Source organism: Sorex fumeus, unplaced genomic scaffold (assembly GCF_029834395.1).
Source record: "Sorex fumeus unplaced genomic scaffold, SorFum_2.1 ptg000013l, whole genome shotgun sequence".
NCBI classification, from domain to species: domain Eukaryota; kingdom Metazoa; phylum Chordata; class Mammalia; order Eulipotyphla; family Soricidae; genus Sorex; species Sorex fumeus.
Genome location: NW_026606070.1, coordinates 16,452,200 through 16,476,454, shown reverse-complemented (window position 1 = coordinate 16,476,454; position 24,255 = coordinate 16,452,200). Strand labels below are relative to the sequence as shown.

The following is a 24,255-nucleotide window of genomic DNA, read 5'->3' as shown; positions in this document are numbered from 1 at the left end:
GACCTTTGATTGTTATATTTCTGCTAATTTGTGACATTTGAAATTACCTTTGTTGCTACCTTAAAGATTTTTTGACTTCTTCTCAGAATCTTTCCTAAATTGAGAGTTTTCTCATTTCAAACCCTTCATTCTCTTCATACCATAAAAGAGTAGTAATTGGAAGTCATAGCTGCAAATTATTTTGATTTTTACCTAGTGACCTCAGCTGGTGCTTATTTTCCATCCTCAGCATATCCAAGGCAGAAATTTCACAAGCATCTGTCTGATAGTTAGACATATCTGAAAAATAGAGGACATAAAGTAAATTTGCACATCTGGAGACAGACCATTTTAGGAAAAGTGATTTCTTTGCCCTTGGCCTTATGGTAGCAATATTGGTCTTGTCTCTTATTTCACCCTTTGTAGTCAATCGATGAGGATTTATTTTTCTCAGACTGAGCCTGGAGAAAGTTTTAGAGAAGTTCAGCATCCCAGAATACAAAGCGATTATTTTAGGGTGTGTCATTACGGGCATTGTCCTAATTTTTTTTTTTCTAATCCTTGTGTCTTTTTAACAATCCCTTGTCCCTAGGACAGCTTCCTGCTGCATTCAGTTTCAGAATGTGGTCCAAGGGTTGGAATGCTGTATGATGCCAGTACTATTTAGACAGCCTCCAAAACTTTTAGATCCTTGGAGAAGAAAAAGATATTCTTGAGAGTCTTAATAGAAGGTCGAACAAATGCCTTAATTGGCATATTTCAAATATTTCCATACATTTTAAGTCATGCAATATGAAATACTCCTTATTTATAAGCTCCAATGCACCAGTGTCTCAATCATAATTTTTAGCTATTTTATTTTATGTTAATTTTTTTTAAAAAAATTTTATTGAATCACGTTGAGAAACACAGTTACAAGGTTGTTCATGATTGGGTTTCCGTTATATAATGTTCCAACACCCATCCATTCACCATTGTACATTTTCCACCAACAATGTCCCCAGTTTTCCTCTCCCCCCACCTGCCTATGTGGCTGGCACTTCTTCCCCCCACCCTCCCCTTTTTCTCTTTCCCTTTGGGAACTATGGTTTGCAATACAATATAGATTCTGTAATGCAGTACAAAAATCTCACCTTGTTGACCAAATGGAGAACACGTGCTGCCTGGACACAGTATACTCGCTGAAGACAGAAAGGTTATCATGTGTATCCCTTTACCTACTTTCAACTCAGTTTTTGTCCAGAGTGATAGCAATTTTAGTACTTCGAATATATGTGTGTTTTCTGAGCAAAATTCCCATGAGTGAGCAGCAGGGACCTATTTGGTTGATGGAAGGACTTGGAGAAAAGCCCTTTTAAATTCTTTACAGAGAAATTTGTGATGCAAAATATCTGAGGGCTACAAACTAACCTGTGATTTTAATGAAGGGAAGGAAATTTATAGCATCTCAGAATCTACTGTGGAGGGGTGGAAGGAAAATGGAGAAATACTGACAATAGACTTAGAATTTTTGCCTAAAAGTTAGTCAAGAAAAGCCATAATTTTAAATAATTAGAAATTAAATAGTAAAGGAAGACACAGGCCTAGGAAACCATTAAAGTCTAGGTTGTGATGGTAAGAACCAGGCGGTGCGCTGGTCCATCTCACTGGCTCTCTGGCTCTCTACCTCGTCATTTTGACCCTACAGCTAGCTGCATGCTTGCTTGCTGATTCAATGGCACTGTGGCCTTAAGCTTGCTCTAGGCATTTAAGGAATGATCAGAGGCCCCAGATTCTGAAAAATCTCACCTTGTTGACCAAACGGAGAGCACATGCTGCCTGGACACAGTATACTCACTAAAAAGACTTTGTGACTGATTCCAGAGAAGTGGCATCATTTACATCTGGCATTGGGGTCTCTTGAGACCCATAAGAGAAAACGTGGGGCTCAGTTCCCACTCTCAAGAGGGTAACATAGACTGCATGTGTCCTCAGCAATAGAAGCTTCTGTAGGCAGCTGGAATAGAGAAGGGATCGCTAAGTCAATGATGGTTGGAGGGATTGTTCAGGATGGAAGATGTGTGCTGAAAGTAGATAAAGGACCAAACATGATAGCTTTTCAGTATCTATATTGCAAACCGTAATGCCCAAAAGTAGAGAGAGAGTATGGGGAAATTGTCTGCCATAGAGGCAGTGGGAGGTGGGGAACACTGAGGACATTGGTGGTGGGAAATGTGCACTGGTGGAGGGATGGTTATTCGATCATTGTACAACTGAAACTCAAATATGAGAGTTTTGTAACTGTATCTCAATGGTGATTCAGTAAAAATAAAATAAATAGAAGCTTCTGTAACTTGTCTAGTTCTGTTTCCCCTGAAAGTTCTGCCCTTTACTATTCAGACCCCCCTTCTGCATCCTCCCACCCCACCCCACACACTCTGATAGGCTTGAATTTGAGAGTAGCTTGATCCTTTAGGTACATGGAAATAAAAACATTCACTTTACTATTTCCTTGCTGTATTTGTTGTCAGAGAGGTGATACCTCTTTTATGTGTATAGGTATATGTCCTTTAAACCAGGGACATATTTCTAATAGTAACGTTTATTAATAAAAGATCTCCTAGAGACCAGAAGGGAGAGTTTATTTCGTAGAAGAGAAGATGGTTCTGGAAAGGTTTTATTAAGTAAAGGAGACTTTGACACTTGTGAGATTGCAAGGGGATCGCCAGACAGACATGGGTAAGGTCATTTAAGGTACGACCTAGGGAACTGGTGGAGCTGGAGTATACCTAGAAATTAGGAATCGTGCCTGTTTGATAGTAGTTTTGGAAGATTAAGTGAATTATTAATACAAAGCAACCTGGAAAGGTTGTGTTCGAAGATTGAAGGTAATAGTTTAAGACATATTCTTAAATATGTTATTATTTTAATGTATATTTCTATTTTTGTGGCTAACCTGGAGCAGTCTAAACTAGCTATTCACCAGACAAAAGATGAGCATTAATAGCCTAGCTGCATGTCTTGTTTTCTTGGACCTCTATAAACAGGAAAATAATTGGTTCCAAATTCGACTAAAATAATCAAGAAATACTTATTTCCCATTTGTCTTTATGAAGATGAGAAATCCAACATAAATGACTTGGGGGGGTTTGCAGGGGTGCGGGGTTGGTGTGCTAGGGTTGGTGTACTAGGGTTGGTGCGGGGTTTTGAAATACTTTTTTGGCTAAGAGACTTTCCTTTTTAAATATAGGTCAGAGACAAACTATGAAGAAATAGTGTGGTGGTCAACAGGACTGCTGGCAGGGACTAGAACCTTGCTTAAGTCTTGGAGTTCGGAATTTCTGAGGAAAACTGCATCCGACAGTAAACTTGACACACACTGTTATTGTATAACTGCAGTTTTCCTGTGGGGAGTTGTGTTTGCTTCAGTGATGACTTAGAATGTCAGGCATTTGTGCTGTGAAGGAGCTTTTATGAAATAAGTGAGTAGGGCTGTGATAAGGCACCATTGTGCTTTGATTTGTCGCTTGTCAGAAATATTCATTGGTCATCCCTTGATGTGAAGTCCCTCTCCAGAGACTAAGAGTACATAGCCTTTGTCCTCAGTGAGTTCACAGTCACAGTCAGAGTAAAGCAGTGAAATAAAGATGGGGAAGGTTGACAAGTGTGAACCACTTAGTTGCCAAAGGACAACTGTTTCTTAAGAACTAGGACATGGAATTTAGAGCCAAATAGCTCATCAAGATGACCATATTTCCCATAAGACATAGATACAAATTTGAGATAAAGTGCATTTTCAAAAGAAAATACTCTTACTGATGTGAAATAGTAAGGGGAAAATCCCATGAATAGGAAGTAGAGAGTATTTGTATTCAATAACCATGCAAAGTACCTGGTACTATACTAGCTCCATTGACATTTACCGGTTAGTGTCACGGCACACTAGTACAGCCCAGTCTTGCCCGTGAACTGTGTATGTTTTCATGAAAAAAGTACATATCCCAGCGGGTATTTTGACTGCGGAAACCAAATGATAATTTACCTAGAAACTCCAAAGAATAAATTCACAGCATGCTTAGCCTAGCACTTGGCTTTTAAAACTAGGAGCTATTTTTCTGAAAATTAATCCTACTTATATGTTATGCCCTGCACTCTGCTAGGTCCTACAGTGACAACACAGCAGATAAGCTCTGTTCTCTGAGCTTGTGCCAAGGGGGAACTGAAGAGCGGATGCTGCAAATAAGTCAGATGGCGCTTATCACTGCAGTGGCTTCTACAACACAGGCGCAGATAGAGCCAGACCTTAGGGCATTCCTGGGGGAAAATCCCAACACAAGTAACTTGTGAGCAAAAACCTAAAAATGTGTAGCAGTATTCTGAGTGTAAACAGGAGGCAAGAATGTAGTGAAGTTGGCAGCTTAAGACAACTTAGCGGAGAGCTAAGCACCCAGGATGAATGATTCTTGGTTTATTTTCAGCCCCTTTCCAAATTTCCGTTCCAGATTTTCACCTGTTTGATCAGCAGTATTAAACAAAGCCTCAAGCTCTATTAGGAAGATGAAATGTTAAGAGTGATTTTTAAAAATAGTAGATTTTCTTTCTTTTCTAGTTGTATATGATGTTAATTTTTTTTAAGGATTAACTTGTTTATTATTTATTCTTTGCTTTTTGGGGTCATACGTGGTGATGCACAGAAGTTATTCCTGGCTCTGCACTCAGGAATTACTCCTGTCAGTGCTCAGGGGACTAAATGGGATGCTGGGAATCGAACCCGGGTTGGCCTCGTGCAAGGCAAACACCCTACCTGCTGTGCTATCGCTCCAGCCCCTGATTTTTGTTTTTTAGCATTAAATCTGCAGTGATCTTCCAGTGTGGGTCAACCACCCAAAATAAAATGAAATTAAAAAAAAAAAGATCTGCAGTGATGGGAGCGATAGTGCAGCTGGTAGGGCTTTTGCCTCGCATGCAGCTGACCCAGTTCAGTTCTCAATCCCTGGCATCCAGTTCGGACCGCAGAGCACCACCAGGAGTGATTCCTGAGTGCAGAGCCAGGGTGAATACCTCCAGGTGTGGCCAAAAATAAACAAATAAATAGATCTGCAGTGTTTGGGGCCAGAGTGATAGTGCCTTGTACTCAGCTGACCTGGTTTCGATCCCCAGTACCACTGAAACTCCCCTGAGCACCACCAGGAGTGATTTTTGAGTGCAGAGCCAGGAGTAAGCCCTGAGCACAGCCAGGTGTTGTCCAAAGAAGCAAACAAAAAAAATGCCTGCAGTGTTTTCAGTGTTCCATTGTGCATGTACTTCAATACTTCAAGTAAGAACATATTAAATCATATAATATGTTGATATTAATAGCCCTTTTGAATTAGACTTGATGATAATGTTAATGCAGAAGTGAACCAGCTGTTACTCTATTTTGGGCATTGGGCTCTCAAGTGGTGCTCAGGGAACTTGGGAGTCAATCCCAGTGATTCAGCCAACAGAGCACACTGTTCAATGCAAGGGCGTAAGGATTACAGTGTTACTTGGATCCCCACATGCCAGATGTGCTCAGGAAATAAATAGCAGTACTACATTATTAAAAAAAAAGAAGAAGTGCTCAGGAGCACCCCTTGCTTGACCCAGAGATGTTTGGGGAAATATGAATGCCTGGGATTGCACTGGGGTTGACCACATGCAAGGCATGTGCCTTAATTCCTACCACACAACTGTTCATCTATTTTTTTTAAAATTTTTTGTTACACCCGGCGATGCACAGGGGTTACTCCTGGCTCTGCACTCAGGAAGTACTCCTGGTGGTGCTCGGGAGACCATACGGGATGCTGAGAATCAAACCCTGGTTGGCTGCATGCAAGCCAAAAGCCCTACCCGCTGTGCTATCTCTCCAGCCCATTCATCTATTTTTTGGTTTTTATTTGAGCACTGCACGCAGCCAACATGGCCGACCCGAGTTCGATTCCTCCGCCCCTCGGAGAGCCCGGCAAGCTGCCGAGAGTATCACCCACACGGCAGAGCCTGGCAAGCTCCCCGTGACGTATTCGATATGCCAAACACAGTAACAACAAAGTCTCCAATGGAGACGTTACTGGGCACGCTCAAGCAAATCGATGATCAACGGGAGGGCCTTTACTTTACTTTATTTGAGGGCTACACACAACAGTGCTCAAATCTCATTCCTGACTCTGTGCTCAGGGATACCTCTTAGGACCATGTGCCCTGCAGGAGATCAAACCTGGGTCAGCTACATGCAAGACAAGCCCCTTACCTGCTGTGCTTTTCTCTCCGACCCAACAATCATTGCCCTTAATATTGTGTTCCAGTAACATGCAGATTTGTGATTAAACGTCCTGTTTCCGTTTATGTGTAACTTTTCTCTTTTTGGTGAGCATCTATTTATTTCTTCATCAAGACAATAGTAGACATGTAATACTCAAAGTTTCAGTGAAGCTAGTCTTCCAATCTTTCCAACAGTCCTTGGGCTGTAGCTACTATTGTAATCCCCATCTACAGATTGACATTTAGAGCCTGGAGTCAGATTCAGGCCCCCTTGATCCAATCCTTGTGCAGCCCTCCTCTGCCAGAATTTGGTGAGCGTGAGTCCGACCATAGACCTGCCTGGGATAAGGGACACCATCTTGGTTCTGGTAACACATCTCCAGCAGATGTAGACACAGCTAGGCACATCTGGCCCGCTTAAGTCCATTGTGCAATACGTAGATAAGGCCAGAAGCATGCTGTTCATGGCATGTTTGCAGGTTGGCATCGATTCAATTGGAAGCCCTAGCTTAGATCCACTCGTGTTCTTTTTTCTCTTGCCCCTTGTTTGTTTGAAGATGTTTACTCAGTTGTAGGGAAACTGCCAAACCAAATAGCAAAATATTACTCTGTTGCAGAATCTAGTCCTGGGGGGAGGGGGCAGGGATGTTTGATTTTGTGAGCCACCCCCTGTATTATCACTCTGGCCCCTTGTTTAATTTTTTTTGTTCTGGGGCCAGACCCAGCTCAAGGCCCTGGGGACCATATGCAGGGCTGGGGATCAAACCAGGATGAGTTGTGCACAAGGCAAGGACCCTACCAGCTGCACCATCACTGTGGCCCTCATGGTTATTAATTTTTTTTGCTTTTTGGGTCACACCTGGTGATGCACAGGGGTTACTCCTGGCTCATGCACTCAGGAATTACTCCTGGCGGTGCTCAGGGGACCATATGGGATGCTGGGAATCTTATCCGGGTCGGCTGCGTGCAAGGCAAACGCCCTACCCGCTGTACTATCACTCCAGCCCTCTCTCATGGTTATTCTTGCTGAACTATTCCCTCTGGAAATATTTCGTTCTGAAGTAAGTGAGGAAAGGAAAGGACCCTTGCCCCTTTGATCTTCTCCTCCATAAGACTTTTTCTCCTTCCCCTCTGAATTTTCTTTCAGGTCCTGCCGCCCTACCAGATGTAACACTGGAATGGGAATCATTCTCCAGTGACTTGTGTTAGCTTCTGTGCATTCTCAGTCACTGTAGAGAATTAATTGATAATTAAATTATGATATGAAATTGTCTATTCATTTAGTAAATTCCTTGGCTGTATGAAGTTGCATAGAAAGTTCTTTGGGGGGCAAAACTTTCCTTTTGTGTCCTTCAGAAGACTTCGTAAGACTGTGTGGTGTGTGGTAACAATCTAGAACTTAAGTGCCTTCTCGACCCCAGAAATAATCTTTTCATTTTAAAAGAAAGATTATTAGGATACATTCCCTTCATTACATAGAATTTTTTTAAATGGGGCTGAGGACATACCCAGGGAGTGGGATTGAACCTGGGGCTCTCACTTGCAAATCATCCACCTCAGGCCCTTTGAACCAACCAGCTCCCCAACCCCTCACCTTTCATTTTTAGAATTTTATTTTTATTATTGAATCACTGTGAGATGGATCCTTACAAAGCAGTTCATGATTAGGTTTTAGTCATGCAGTGGTCCAGTACCCATACATACCTCCACCGTTCCACCGGTGTGTATTTCCTAGCACCAGAGTTTCCAGTTACCGTCCCATCACCCTCCTCCCCCTGCATGTATGACAGACACCTCCTTCCCTCTCTCTTTCTCTCTCTCTCTCTCTCCCCCTCTTTCTCTCTCGCTTGCATTCTCTCTCTCTCTTGCTCTCTCTCTTGCTCTTGCTGTCATTCACTCTTTTGCTCTCCTCTCTCTCACACACCCACCCCTTTGGGCATTGTGGTTTGTATTACAGATCCTGAAAGGTTGTTGTGTATATCCCTTTACCTACTTTTAACACTCAGTTCTTGTCCAGCGTGATTATTTTCAGATACTGTTGTCATATTGGTCCCTTCTCTATCTTACCTCCCCTCTGCCCCACACACATTTGTGATAGATCCAACGATTGGTCCTAAGCCCTTGTTTTCCCTGGCCCTGGCCTGGTCTTCTACTATATATATTTTATATGGCACAAATGAGTACAGACATTCTGTATTTGTCCCTCTTTTTCTGACTCATTTCACTCAGCATGATACTCTCCATGTCCATCTATTTATAAACAAATTTCATGACTTCATTTTTTCTAACTGCTACTTAATATTCCATTGTGTAGATGTACCATAGTTTCTTTCACCAGTCATATGTTCTCTGGCACATGGGTTGTTTCCAAATTCTGGCTGTTGTGAACAGTGCTGCAATGAACATTGAAATGCGGATAGTGTTTCTGCTGTGTGCTTTTGGGCGCACAGGGTATTTTCCCGGCAGTGGTATTGCTGGGTCAAATGGGAGCTTAATTTCCCGTTTCTTGAGGAATGTCCATATTGTTGTTCAAAAACGCTGGATCAGTCAGCATTCCTACCAGCAATGAATTAGGGTCCCTTTCTCCCCTCATCCGAGCCAGCACTGGCTGCTCTTGTTCTTTTGGATGCGTGCCAGTCTCTTGGTGTGAGATGGTATCTCATTGTTGTTCTTATTTACATCTCCCTTATGATTAGTGTTGATGAGTATTTTTTCATGTGCCTTTTCTCATTCGAATTTCTTCTTTGAAGAAGTTTCTGTTCGCTTCTCCTCATTTTTTGATGGGGTCGGATGTGTGTGTGTGTGTGTGTGTGTGTGTGTGTGTGTGTGTGTGTGTGTGTGTGAAATTCTACCAATACCTTGTATATCTTTGATATTAACCCCTATCAGAGGGGATTGAACCCAGGTCGGCCGCGTGCAAGGCAAACACCCTGCCCACTATACTATCGCTCAGGCCCTGGTCACTGTTTCTTTTGAGGTGCAGAAACTTCTTAGTTTAAAGTTAGTTCCATTTGTTTATGTTTGCTTCCACTTCCTTGGTCAGTGGCATTTCATCTTTGAAGATACCTTTAGCTTCAATATTGTGGAGGGTTTTGCAGTTTTTAGAAATGTTTTTTCGTGAGGTTGGGGAGATAGCTCCAGAGGCTTAGCACATGCTTTGCATGTGTGAGGTTTGGGTTCGATTTGCAGCACTACATGGGCCCTCATGTACTGTCCAGAGTGACCTGTGAGCAGAGCTGGGAATAGCCCCTGAGCACTGCTGGCAGTGACCCTAAGAACAAATGATTTATCTCATGCTCCAGAGTTCCTGTATTTTAATTAGAAAAAAAATTAATGAAATTTTATAGTTTTCTTTTAAAAATTTTTTTATTGAGATAAACATTGGTCTTTAAAGCAAAGTGATAGTGTATTTGGGAGTGTTACCGGGCTTGAGTGATAGCACAATGGGTAGGACGTTTGCCTTCCACGTGACCAACCCTGATTCAATTCCTCTACCCCTCTTGGAGAGCCTGAAAGCTACCGAGAGTATCCCGCCTGCACAGCAAAGCCTGGCAAGCTCCCTGTGGCATATTCAATATGCCAAAACCGGTAACAAGTCTCATGATGGAGACGTTACTGGTGCCCGCTTGAGCAAATCGATGAACAACAGGAGGACAGTACTACAGTGCAGTGCTATAGTGTTACCAGACCTCACCTCCAGAGTGCCAGTATCCTTCTATCGCCCTTCATAAGACCCTTTCCTTCAACCACCTCCTACCCCTGCAATCCCAGTTTAGTTGTCAGACCCAGAGAAGTCTAATATGATTTTTTTAAAAAAATATATACCCATGAAAGTGCTGATGAAAGCATGAGAAGACTCAGGACTTCATGAATATACATGGTAGTGCCATTTTGAAATTAATTTTGTTAATGTGAATTAAAACCTTTAAAAAATTCATTCCAGGGCCAAAGTGATAGTACAGCGGGAAGGGCATTTGCCTTGCACGTGGCATCGTAGTTGGATCCCTAGCATCCCATATGGTCCCCCAAACACTGCCAAGAGTAATTCCTGAGTGGAGAGCCAGGATTATCCCTGAACATCACTGGGTGTGGCTCAAAAAACAAAAGCAAACAAAATTAATTCCTAGAATTTATGCCCACAAGACATCTATCCTAAGAAAGTAACAGATACTGGCAAAACTTTATGTGTATTTATCATAATACTATGAATTTTTTTGGCCAAACTCTAATATCAACTTAATAGCCTAATAGGAAAGTAACAAATTGTGGACATCGTACACAAGAACTAAAAATAATGTAGAAAAATAGTTAATAGCATAGGCACTGTTGATAATATAATATTTTTAGAAACTATCCCTTGGACCTGGGAGATAGTCCAGCAGATAAGGTGCCTGCCTTGCACACTGCTGACCCTAGTTCGATCCTTGGCACAACACATCATCCCCTGAGCCCACCAGGAGTGATCCCTGAGTGCAGAGCCAGGAGAAGACCTGAGCACTGCTGAGTGTAGCCCCTCAAAAAAAACTATCCCCAGGAATCTGTTCACTGGGTTACAAGTTGTTTAAAATGTCACATTATATACGTGTGACCCAAAAAAAGGACCAAAGATGTAGAAATGAATTGTTTGTGAATAGTGGAACTATGTCATTTTTACTAAACTCCATGTTTTTACCCAGTTTTTTTTTTATTATTGTTGGGTTTTTGTTTTTGTTTTTTTGTTTTTTTTTTTTTTTTTGGCTTTTGTGGCCACACCTGGCAATGCTCGGGGTTACTCTTGGCTCTGTACTCAGGAATTACTCATGGCGGTACTAAGGGACCTTATGGGATGCCGGGAAATTGAATCCAGGTCGGCCACATGCCAAGCAAACGTCCTACCTGCTCTACTATTGCTCCTGCCCATATACTCCATATTTGCATCTGTCTGCCTAATATAATGTATTAAAGATCTTTCGTGACAATTTTACATATCCACAAACAAGAACAATTGGCTAAAGTGACACTATTTCTTTGTTTTGTATTTCATATAATTTTCATTTATATATATAGTTCTATAAGACATTTTGAATTTTTCTAGGCTACAGACCTGTATTTTATTTCCATGCAAGCCTTGTTTTCCAAGTTCACCAAATGCTTCCCATTAAGTACACAAGGGTGGGCCATGCTGTCCAGATTTAAATTCATTGGCTACAATATTAAATTTACTCCTTCCTTAAGTAGCACTGCACTGTAGCACTGTCCTCCCGTTGTTCATCGATTTGCTTGAGTGGGCCCAGTAACGTCTCCATTGTGAGACTTGTTACTGTGTTTGGCATATCGAATACGTCACGAGGAGCTTGCCAGGCTTTGCCGTGCGGGTGAGATACTCTTGGTAGCTTGCCGGGCTCTCCGAGAGGGGCGGAGGAATCGAACCTCGGGTCAGCCGGGCCAGCCACGTGCAAGACAAATGCCCTACCGATCCCACTGCTGCCAAGTTGAATCCTTCCTTAAGTAAGATTCAGAAAATAAAACCTGAGTCATTTGGATTCTCCTTTGTTTTTTCTTTTCCTCACATAATTCTGTTGATTGCTCTTTGCTTTTGATATGTCATGCTGTCTTTTTTTGTCCAACTCTATCCCGGTGACTTTATCAGAACTTTTTGTTGCTGGCAGCTGGGTTAGCCGCAGCGGTCCATGGTCATATTTTTCCAGTGTATGGTTATGCAATCTTGTGAGAAGGGAGAAGGCCCAAATTTCTAACACTATCCCAGAAGCCTACTGGGCAAAGTCCTTTGGACAAGGTTCATTCCTTCTAGGGTCCTGTGCTGGGAACAATAACCCGGCTGGACATCCTTCCAAGGTAAGCTTTAACTACCTGCCTGTGGGGGGTTTAAAAAATCCTAACTATGGAGAAAATACCCAGAACATTTATGCCTGCACCTTTTGTCCCTGTTGAAACCACAAAAAAGCCACGCACAGGGTGCCTGGAACACAGGCTCCCTAGAATGAGCTTTCTCTTTCTCAGTGCAGGTTTACTTTCAGTTTCTGCCAGCTCAGTATGCCTGTGTTGGTGCCCTGTTCAACACGGTCACCTTTGCTCTCCGTCTGTCAGCCTTTGCAGACATTGCTTAGACTGGAGCTTTCCTTTCAGTCATTAATGCATGCCTTTCTTGGTGGAGTTCACACGAACTCTTCCTTAGGTTATCAGTCCCCAGTGCCAGCAAGTCAGTGTCCCAGACTTACTCTTTCTGTGTTGATCCTTTTCTTGAGATTGATCTTGTGCTGAATCAGAGAATTATCACTCGGGGATCAAACTCAGATTGGAATTCAAGTTGTTAGAGTCCCAGGCATGATAGCTGGCCAGAAAGGGAACAAGTGCTATCATTTATCAGCTCCCACAATATTCTCTGCTCTTCAGTTGTAGTTTTAAATTTAAGCCTTTTTGATAATGCTTTTTTTTTTTTTTTTTTTTTTTTTTGCAGGGGAGTAGGTGTAATGGGGCATAGTCTTCTAATTCTTCCATTCCTCACCAACCCTCTGTAACTGCTGGGAAGTACTTTTGATTAAGAACAGTGAATACCAAAATCTGTGGTATTGTAATTTTGGGGTTATTTAACCTTCCAGAAAACAAATCGGGAGGCCGTAACGATAGTACAGCAGGGAGGGCTTACCTTTCACGTGGCCAACCCAGGTTCGATCCCCAGCATCCCATATGGTCCCCCAAGCAACACCAGGGGTAATTCCTGAGTGCAGAGCCAGGAGTAACTCTAGCATCACTGGGTGTGACCCCCACAAAAAAGAAAAAGAAAACAAATCAGATTTTTATGTGTAGAAGAATAGTGAAATAGACTGGTGGTCAAATGCTTCCTAAATAATTACCTGGTTTTTAATCACAGTTATTCCCACAATAAACTATATATGTCAGTGTTGAAAATAATGGTTTTTAAAAAGAGGACATTAAGCATTGTTACGTATGGATTTTAGTTAAAACAGCTACTATAATCAGTTTAGTACATCATTTTACTTTACAACTTGAAGATGGCATGTTTTGACTTTTAGAAATGAATTTCTGGGTCAAACAGCGATGTACTTCAATTTTTTATACACTGTGTAGTGCCATAAGCAATTCTAAACTTTCGATGTTAGGTTTTGCTCTGGAACGACACCCCTTAATCCCCGGGGGTGTCCAGAGAAGCTTGGGGCGCTTCGGGTTGATCCCATGGCTTCTGTGTGTGATGCACTCACTCCAGCTTTTTGAGCTCTATCCTGGTCCCCTACATTATTTTTTTGTGGGAGTATTCTTTATTTGTCAGTGGTCTACAATGCTATATAAATTTGGGGAGTGTAGCTTCCTTCTGTACGCGTGCAGACCTCCCCAAACCCACCCCCAGTGTTCTCCTGGCATCACTAAGATCATAATGACTCCGTCTCCCCTTTCCTTTGGCTTCCTTACCTTCACCTCCCCTCCAGTAACTGTTGTGTTTTCTTCCCTAAAGTCTCAGTTACTTTTATTGTGATATGTTAATTCATTGGTTCATTGACTTTGACTATTTGAATCCCACATAGGCAAGAACCCAACCGGTTGCTTTCACTTTCTGATTTTTTTTTCCACTTGGTTTGATCATCTTCAGTTCAAAAGAAATTATTTTGATTAATTTTTTTGGGTTTGGGGGCCACACTGTCTCGACTCTGAGTTTAGGGATACTGAGCAGTGCTCTGAGAACCTTATGTGGTGCTAGGAATCAAATCTTGGTTGACTGCATGCTGCATGCCACTATCTCTCAAGGCCCCCAAACGTTTGTTTTTCATTTTTTGTTTTAATGATAATGGTATCACAGACTTTTGTATTAGCCACTTTTTTGTGACTCATTTTTTTTTACCTTCAGTGCTGCAGTTGAATTATAGTTTCTCACACTGTATTAAAATTGAAACTTTCCAAAGGAATTTAGAATGGTCCATTCAGCATGTTGATCCAGCAACTGTTAACCACATGTTAATGTTTTTTTTCTCTGTCCTTTAAGCTGGTGACAGTGTCCTAGGCAGAAGAGAATGTGTTTTTGCTGTTAATTGTGCACTGAGAAATTTCACACTTTCCTAAGATGGCTAGAGTTTGTTTTTGGAGGATTTAAAGTCTGCAGATCGGGGCTGGAGCTATAGTACAGCGGGTAGGGCATTTTCCTTGCACACAGCCGACCCGGGTTCAATTCCCAGCATCCCATATGGTCCCCCGAGCACCACCAGGAGTAATTCCTGAGTGCAGAGCCAGGAGTAACCCCGGAGCATTTCTGGGTAAAGGTAAAGGTAAAGGTAAAGGCCCTCCCGTTGATCGTCGATTTGCTCGAGCGGGCCCAGTAACGTCTCCATTGGAGACTTTGTTGTTACTGTGTCTGGCATATCGAATACTCTCGGTAGCTTGCCGGGCTCTCCGAGAGCTAATAAATAAATAAATAAATAAATAAAGTCTGCAGATCTTTTTTTCCTTCTCTCTTGTAATTCTAACAAACCAAAGGGTTAACACACATGAGATATGCCAGTTCCATCTGACTCTGCTGCAGAAGCCCTGGCAGCAGTTTCTCAGCTGTGGTGGATCAGGCATTATTTCTGCCCTGTTGCCTTTCCAGGCATAAGGAGGAAGCTCCCTTTTCTTCACCCCTCCTTACCTTACCACAGACCTCTGTAACCTCCTTGTATCTTCTTCCTGCTCATCTGACTTGCAAATCTGTTTGATGGTCAGAGAAACTGTACGGGGGTTAAGAAGAGTCTTGCTTGCAGCTCACCCCTCTCTCCTCAGCATCACATGATCCTCCAAGCTGCCTAGAGAATCTCAGGGAGTCTACCCCTCCCCCCATGCCCACTCTGAGGACCCCCGAAAAAGGGAATCTGTTTTCTCATCTTTATGATAGCAATTCCTTTTACCTCTTTTTCTGGTTTTTAGGTCTCCTGAGGGGTGATATTTATGGCTATTTTACCCTTATAACTTCTGTACAAACTAACTGTCCTGGCTCAGTAAAGCTCTCCGTTCACCATATGTTCTGAGTAAATATTAAATTTCCCTGGGTGTTGATAACTTGATAGTACCTTTTCTGGAACCGATACAGATATATTTTTGGTTAACACTTTTGATTCTACTGTGGGGAGTAGAAAGGCCAGAAATAGGACTCCTAAGTTTTTTTTTTTTTTTTTAATGTACTTGGCCGGGGGCTGGAGTGATAGTACAGCAGGTAGGGTGTTTGCCTTGCATGCAGCTGACCTGGGTTTAATCCCAGGCATCCCATATGGTCCCCCGAGCACCGCCAGGATAATTCCTGAGTGCACAGCCAGGAGTAATCCCTGAACATCGTTGGGTGTGACCCAAAAAGCCAAAAAAAAATGGACAGTTCTTTTGGAAATTATTATTAATATATTACTAGACTATTTTATTGTTTGTTTAATAGTACCTTTGCTGCTACACTTGTTACTTATCTGCGTACATTGACTTTTTACTCCTGAGTTTAATATTTACTTTCATTTTTTTTAAATATCATTTCCTCTGTTTTCTTGAAATAACCATTTTTAGCAGTACAGGAATCCATTTTATAAGCAAATCAGAACACAGATCACACATTAGTTTCTTGTGAATGTAAAACAGATATACTAATTTAAATTTTTGAGCTTTCATTTCCATCAAGGTATTATTTTTGGTCTGTAAAGTAATCAGAAATACTTGATTGTCCACAGTGGTTCTGTGGAGAAAGGAGAAAGATCATATCAGGATTTGATAACTGGGTACATAAACAAAGGCGGAGGCTTTTACCTCCTGCAGGCCTCCTCTGAAGAGGAGTTTCAGGGGGTTCCCTGATCCAGAGAAAAAGGGGAACCAGATCACCCCATAGCCAGAGGGAGACTCCTCCCCAGGTCTGTCTCAGCTTCAGAGCCAGGGCCCTTCACCCGACCACATGCGGTTGCCACTCGCTGTGTGCCCTCACAACAGTACTGCACAGATCCACCCAGTTCAATATTTGCAGCCCCGTAGTCTGCTGATCTGTTTGTTCTGAGACAGACCTGAAAGAGAATGATAGCCAAAGACAATATTTTCATGACTCTCAGTATCCTTGTACGTTTCCAGCCTTCGTCTTATTACTAGTAAGGTTACTGCAGTCTATTAGCTGTGGAATATTACACCCTGTAGTCCTGTAGTGTAAGTGTTTGAAGTGAACTGGTGGGCCTGCTGTTTCCTTCCCAGACTCATGAGAGTCCACTTGGCATTTCTTTTTTCTTTTTTTTTTCTTTCTGGGTCACACCCAGCAATGCTCAGGGGTTGCTTCTGGTTCTGCACTCAGGAATTACTCCTGGCGGTGCTCAGGGACCATATGGGATGCCGGGAATTGAACCCGGGTCAGCTGTGTGCAAGGCAAACACCTCACCCACTGTACTGTTGCTCCAACCCCTTGGCCTTTCTTTCAGGGGTGGTAGAGCTAGGTTCCATCTGGCAGTGCTTGTGGGTATTGCTGACTCTGCTCAGCGGTGACTCCTTTGGTTTTTGTTTTGTTTTGTTTTGTTTTGCTTTTTGGGTCACACCCAGCGGTGCACAGGGGTACTTCTGGTTCTGCACTCAGGAATTACTCCTGGCGGTGCTGGGGGGGACCATATGGGATGCTGGGAATCAAACCCGGATCAGCCCCATGCAAGGGAAACACCCTCCCCGCTGTGCTGTTCTATCGCTCCAGCCCCAGGGGTGACTCCTTTTGAGGCTCAGGGGACGTGGTGGTGCTGAGGATCAAACTCAGGCCTCCCGCATGGAAAGCACGCACTCAGCCCTTTGACATTATCTCTCCGGCCTTCCACTTGGCGCTGCTAAACCACGTACCCCTCTTCCCTGATAGTCAGTGTTTCTGGGCAGGCACAGAGACTCATTCTTCTTAGCTAGCCATTGCTCCATCTGCTTTAACGTTTATACTGTATATCTAGCCCACGCCTGCATGGTGTAAAGCTGGATAACAAGATTTAACTGCAGGTCTTAGGCCTTTCATGTAATCTGAGAATGTGAATTAATGGCGTTTCTTTCATCAGCCTGGGGATAGGTGTTGGGAAGCCAAGTGATTCTGGGGCCAGTAGCTTTAGTGCCAAGGCTCGAACTCGGGGCCGCTGCATGCAAGGTATGTGCTCCAACTCTAGCTCTTTGTGGACTCTGAAGTAGGTTTTTTCGTTTGTTTTTAAGACTGGATAAAATATGCTTAAGATATCAAAGTATTATCCCTGGAGAAATTATCTGTTCTAAGAAAGTCAAGAGTTTTCCATCCACATCTTTGGTTAATTTTATATATTTTTACAATAACTTGCCAATTTAATATTTTGAAATACTTCCAGAGAGCCCAGTAATTATACATATATATATTTTATATATATATATATAAAATTCTTTGGAGGTTTTGAAGAATAACATGATATCCATTCTTTTGTGCAGTACAATCCGGCACATGCCTTGATAAAATGGAGAATAATTTTTAAGAGAAGAAACAAGCCTTCAGTCTTTCAGGGAATAGAGGGCTGTTTTGGGGCTTTTTGTTGTTGTTGTTTTGTTGTTTTTGAAGTTTTATTTATTTTTAATTGAATCATCGTGAGAACAGTTACAAAGCTTTCGGGTTTAAGTCTCGGTCATACAATGATCAGGCACCCATCCCTTCACCAGTGCACATGTTCCACCACCAAGAACCCCTGTATACCCTATCCCACCCCTCCCCCTGCCTGTGTGGCAGATGATTTTCACTTTACTCTTAGAGGGCTGTTTTATTTAAAAAAAAAAGAAAGAAAGAAAAGAAAAGTTCTAGGGCCATACCCAGTGGTCCTTGCGTCAGTGCTAGACAGAGGCCACCCAGAACTGACCAGAGTCCAGGCCTCTCTCATACCAAGCATGTTTCCTGTCATTTGAGCCATCTCCCCAGCCCCTGGCAGCTCTTGCAGATTGATTTCATCACTTGAACCTTATCCCATTAAATTCACTTTAAAAACAGCCGGGTGTGTGATTAGAACAGAAATGTGCTACAGTTGGCCAAACTGGGGCGAGGGGCCGGGGGGAGGAGCCCCCTCTTGTTCCCACCCGGATACTCATCTTCCACCACCCTCGCTACACAGATCTTGAAAGATCTTTATGCTTTGATTTTTATAAGGTGGTTATTTTAGTTAGATGACAGATACAGAGATGCTAATGTTTAAAAATTACGAATTGGAGCTGGAGCAATAGCACAGTGGGTAGGGCGTTTGCCTTGCACACGGCCGACCCAGGTTCGATTTCCAGCATCCCATATGGTCCCCCCACGGACAACCAGAAGTAATTCCTGAGTGCAGAGCCGGGAGTAACCCCTGTGCATCTCTGGGTGTGACCCAAAAAATTAAAAAAGAAACAGAAAAGAAAATTAGGAATAATATAGGCTTGATGGCCAGAATTTACAGGTTTCGTAGAAAGTCATTTGGACAGCCAAGGTGGTGTTTGAAAGAAAGAATCCCTTCTGTGGGGGCTGGATGGAGTGATAGCACAGCGAGTAGGGCGTTTGCCTTGCACGTGCGCCCAACCCAGGTTCGATTCCCAGCATCCCAAATGGTTCCCCGAGCACCTCCAGGAGTAATACCTGAGTGCATGAACCAGGAATAGCCCCTGTGCATTGCCAGGTGTGACCCAAAAGGAAAAAAAAAAAAAAAGAAAGAATCCCTTCCCTTCTGGGGACTGGAATGATGGGACAGCAGGTAGGGTACTTGCCCTCAACCAACTTGGGTGTGATCCTCAGCACCCTGTCTTGTTCCCCAAAAGCCCCCTGAAGTGACCGCTAAGCACCATGCCAGGACTAAGTCCTGATCAGTGCCGGGTCGCCCAGAAACAAACCAAAAAAATCCTTTTTGTAGTTTTGCATAATATAAATCTGTAGCATAGTTAGAGGATTATTTATATTATTTGCATAATATAAATCTGTAGCATAGTTAGAGGATTATTTCTGAAATGATATATTTCTACATTATCTGTGTATAACGTCCTTAACATATAACATTATACAGTGTCTCTGTCTGAGACACTTCCTGACTGCTTTTGCATATAAAGATCCACTATTCCAAAGTTCAGAAAGCTGTGGAAATCAAACACATTTTTCATTAATTTACCTGAACTCTTGGTATTAAAACATGACCTGAACTTATCTGGAGCATTGCATAGTCTTTATTTACTCTGCTCAGTCTCAGGATTCATTTATTTAACTGCAGAAATAATGATGGCGCTTGAATTTGGAGTACCGCCCTGCATCCTGCTAATTCTATGTGGTTTGTTGGCTTCAGAAAACTTGCAAAAACTGTGACCATTTTAGGGACTGGAGCAATAGTATAGTCGTTAGGTGTTTGCCTTGCTTGCGGCTGACCCAGGTTTGATCTCATCATCCCATATAGCCCCCAAGCACTGCTGAGAGTGATTCCTGTGTGCCGAGCCAGGAGTAACCCCTGAGCATCAGCAGGTGTGGCCCAAAACAAAGCAAAATTAAATGTACCATTTTATATCTAAAATTTAAAATAAGTCACAAATTTAAAAAAATAAACTAGCCAGGGGCTGGAGCAGCAGCACAGCAGGTAGGGCGTTTGCCTTGCACGCAGCGACCTAGGTTCAATTTCCAGCATCCCATATGGTCCCCCGAGCACCGCCAGGAGTAATTCCTGAGTGCATGAACCAGGAGTAACTTCTGTGCATCGTCGGGTGTGACCCAAAAGGCAAAAAAAAAATTTTTTTTTAAATAAATAAATAAATAAATAAACTAGCCAGAATAAAGCCAGATAAAGAATTGGGCCTATGTTTACTTTTATTCTTCAAATCAGCACAACAAGATAGCTACTTTTCTTTTCCCTTATTTATAAGATTAGTGGGTCTCAAAGTTGATCACACATTGGAATCTTCTAAATAAAATTAAAATTACTGAAGGCTGGGCCCACCTCGGAGATGGTTCTGACATGATTGTCACAATTGTGGCCTGGCCCCCAACCACATTATTAGGAATATTAAAAAGACTTTGGGAATGTTAAAAGCTTTCCAGATAATTCAAATAGAAAAGGAAGTTCGAGGAGCTCTATTAAGAGGGAGAAAGAGATGAAGGGCCCGAGGTCGGCCAGCTGGCGAGGGTTGGAGCTGAGAGGTGAGCAAGTGTTTTCCTTCTCTCAAGAACAACTTCAGTCTCTTCTCTGAATCATTCTGTCTCTCACCTGATTATTTAAAGAGACTTTCATGGGATATTAATAGAAGTTGGAAACTTAATCCTGGTCTTCAGCACTCTATCCCTATTCTTAGTTTTCTAAATCATTAAATTCTAGACTTGAACTGGAGCACAAGTGTTTTGTTTTGTTTTGTTTTCTTTTCTTTTTGGGTCACACACGACGATGCACAGGGGTCACTCCTGGCTCTGCACTTAGGAATTACCCCTGGCGGTGCTCAGGGGACCATACGAGATGCTGGGAATAGAACCCGGTTCTGCCGTGTGCAAGGCAAACGCCCTTCCCTCTGTGCTATCACTCCAGCCCCGCGCAAGTGTAATAGAGTAGGGATGCTTGTCTTCTTCTTAATCACCTTATTCTCACCTCTCTAGGTAATCTCTTGTTTTTTTAAAAAACAAAAATTTATCAAAGTAAATTGAAGATGTTATTTTCTCTGTTTAACATGTCATGTTAGATAGGGTTTGAGCAATAGAACAGCGAGTAGGGTGTTTGCCTTGCACGCCGCCGACCTGGGGACCCGGGTTTGATTCCTCCGCCCCTCTTGAGAGCCCAGCAAGCTACTGAGAGTATTGCACCTGCACGGCATAGCTTGGCAAGTTACCATGACGTATTCAGTATGCCAAAAACAGTAACAACAAGTTTCACAATGGAGACGTTACTGGTGCCCACTCGAGCAAATTGATGAACAACAGGAGGACAGCGCGACAGTGCTACAACATGTCATGATTTGGATATGCTAAGTAGAAAGTAGTATAAAAGACTGGTCTGAAGTTAAAGATTTTGGGGGTTGGAGAGATAACATTGGGTAAGGCACTTGCCTTGCATGTGGCCACCCCAGGTTTGATCCCTGGCACCTCACATGGTCCCCAGAGCCCCAGGAGGAGTGATCCCTCAGCACAGAGCCAGGAGTAAGCCCTTAGCATCACCGGGTGTGGCCCAGAAACAAGACCAAAAATTAGCCATTTTAATTACAGCGATAATTCAATAAACTAGAAAGTCAACAAATAAAAAAACTCTTGCCTGAGCTGATTCCAAGCTTTTTGTGATTAACCAACCTTCCTTCCTTCCTTCCTTCCTTCCTTCCTTCCTTCCTTCCTTCCTTCCTTCCTTCCTTCCTTCCTTTCCTTCCTTCCTTTCCTTCCTTCTTTCCTTCTCTCTATCTCTCTCTCTCTGTCTTTCTTTTCTTTTTCTGTTTTGTTTTGTTTGGGGGTCACACTCAGCGGTGTTCAGGGGTTACTCTTGACTCCGCTCTCAGGAATCACTCCTAGCGGGCTCAGGGGACCATATCGGATGCTGGGGATCCAACCCCAGATTTCTGTGTGCAAGGCAAGAGTCTTATCCACTGTACTATCTCTCTGGACCCATGATTAACTTTTCAAGAAAGAAAGTTTATCATTGGCCTGGGTGGACAGGCAGAAAAAATAAAGCTTATCATGAGCAAAGTATTCTTTCACTAACTTCTCATTTTGTTCTGCTTCATCTTCTGAAAACTTACCCTTTCTTACATATTTATTCTTAGGAAATTTGCGTGATTTTGTGAGTTCAAGTATGAATATCAGAGTTATGTATAACAGTAGTTTCAAAAATAAAGGATGAAGCTAACTCATTCTTTTTTTTTTTTTTCCTTTTTGGTGGAGGGGGGTCACACCCGTTGGTGCTTGGGATTTTCTCCTGGCTCTGCACTGGGAATTACTCCTGGTTGTTCCCTGGTGACTAGGCTCCTTCCTAGCGGTTTTATCTCTCTGATGCTGGGGCTTCCTTCTTTAAGAGGCCACTACCAGCTTTTTTTTTTTCGGGCGGGGGGCACACCCGGTGATGCACAGGAGTTTTTCCTGGCTCTACACTCAGGAATTACTCTGGGCAGTACTCTGGGGACCATATTGGATGCTGGGAATTGAACCTGGGTCGCCTGTGAGTGTGCAAGGCAAATGCCCTACCCACTGTGTTATCGCTCCGACCCCAATAACTCATTCTTAAGACTTTTTGTATAGGGCCCTGAGGATGTGGTTGAGTGGTCGATCCGTTGCATTGTATGTATGAGGCTATAAATTCAGTCCGCAGTACCACCTACATCAACTGGAACAGTGCATTTGTTGACATGGCAAATGGGGAGGGAAGGAGACTTGTGCAGACATATTAGGATTTTTATTATTTGAGGAACAAAAAGTAAAATATTTAGAGTCTCAGAATTGATTTCAATAATAATCTTATAAGAGAACCTATTAATATCCACGACATTTGTAATCTTTTTCATGCTTTCCTAGCATTTACTTCACATTGACTTGCAAGAACAATCAATTGTTAGTAAAAGCATTCTGTACCTTTTTAAAAATTTTATTTTAGGCACTATGATTTACGATGCTGTTAATTAAAGCGTTCTATGCATACAGTGTTCCAATAAGTACTGTACTTTTAACTGAATAAACATCCTTTTATTGATTGTTAAATTATTAGTCTTCAAAGCAACTTTTTTTTTTAATTTGGGAGAAAAGGTGGGGTGCAGGGGGAGGGGAATTGCTGGCAAGGCAGAAGGCATTGGGAATGGTATTTAGATTTTGTGGGGGAAATTTTAAGAAAAGTAACTCTGTATCCTGGGTCTAAAAAGTATTCCACAGTATCTGTATCCTGGGTCTAAAAAGTATTGCACAGAATTTTCAACCTGGGTGAATTGATCAAAATCAATGTTGAATGAGGTCTATATCCTGGGTCTAAAAAATATTCCACAGAATTTTCAACCTTGGTGAAGTGATCAGAATCAATATTGAATGAGGTTGATGTTTTGGGTACTTGGGATGTAAAGAGCCTAAATTTAATTTTTAATGGGAAAAATCTTTTTTTATATGGAGCATACATCTTTGTTTTTTTTTATTAGAAGCCTTGAAACGATTAACCTTAGCTTTAACGCATTCCCTAGTCATGACTGGTATGTTTGCTTAGTAAGATCTATTCCTCCATGGGGACTCCCTGCCTGACTACCAACCCTTACTAATCTTGGGGTGAAGTGGAAAGAGTCCTAGAACCCTCTTTTTCAGTTATGCCTTTTGAACCCCTGTTTTTTAATAGCACTTTTCTTTCTTGGCCTGCATGACATTTTCTTTCTTTTCCTTTCTTTTTGCCGTTTGCAAAGACTCTTGGGAGGATTTGACAGATTTGGTGGAGCAAATGCGCGATGATACTGAAGGTGCGTGCCACACCAACATCTTTCAGCTTTTTTTTTCTTGCTTTCTTTCCTTTCTTCCTTCCTTTCTTTATTTTTCTTTTCTAACCACCTTTGGATTGTTTTCCATAAGAGGAAGTGTCCGTTTAGTTATTATTTTCCATGGCGATAAATGGAGCAGTAACACGTTTGTCAAATTTTCCATACAGGTACCTCAGACAGGATGAGGCTTTATTAATTAAAATCTTAATTAATCCTGATGCTTCCAAGTAAAGGGGCATCAGTGTTTGTTTAGACTGTTTGTTTTGGATAGTTGTTAAATAATGTTTTCAAAAGTTTATTTATAAGATGTAATTTTTATTCACATGATTGTGTGTGAGCCTGGCAGGCTCCCCATGGTGTATTTGATATGCCAAAAACAGTAACAACAAGTCTCACAATGGAGACGTTACTGGGCCCGCTTGAGCAAATCGATGAACAACAGTAGGACAGTGCTACAGTGCTACAGTGATTGTGTGTAAATAAATATGTATACTTATTCACGCATATATGTAATAGATTTCTGTGCATCCCACAGTATCAGAAACAGATACCAGGAATTGGGAATATTTTTCTGGAATATTGCTTTGATGTATAGATTTCCATATCATTAAGCTGATGATTCTTTCC

At 42.2% G+C, this 24,255-nt stretch overlaps 1 protein-coding gene across 3 annotated transcripts in view; it reads left to right on the top strand.

Moving 5' to 3' along the window:
- Positions 1-24,255, top strand: part of LOC130020789 (protein RUFY3) — an 83,265-nt gene that overhangs the window by 21,579 nt on the left and 37,431 nt on the right. The window contains exon 2 of one of the 3 annotated variants that reach the window (XM_056111488.1): positions 23,557-23,610. The exons of the other annotated variants lie outside the window; for them this stretch is intronic. Coding sequence (XP_055967463.1) covers positions 23,557-23,610 — 54 coding nt within the window. The remainder of the gene's footprint in view (positions 1-23,556; positions 23,611-24,255) is intronic. 3 annotated transcript variants of the gene reach the window in all.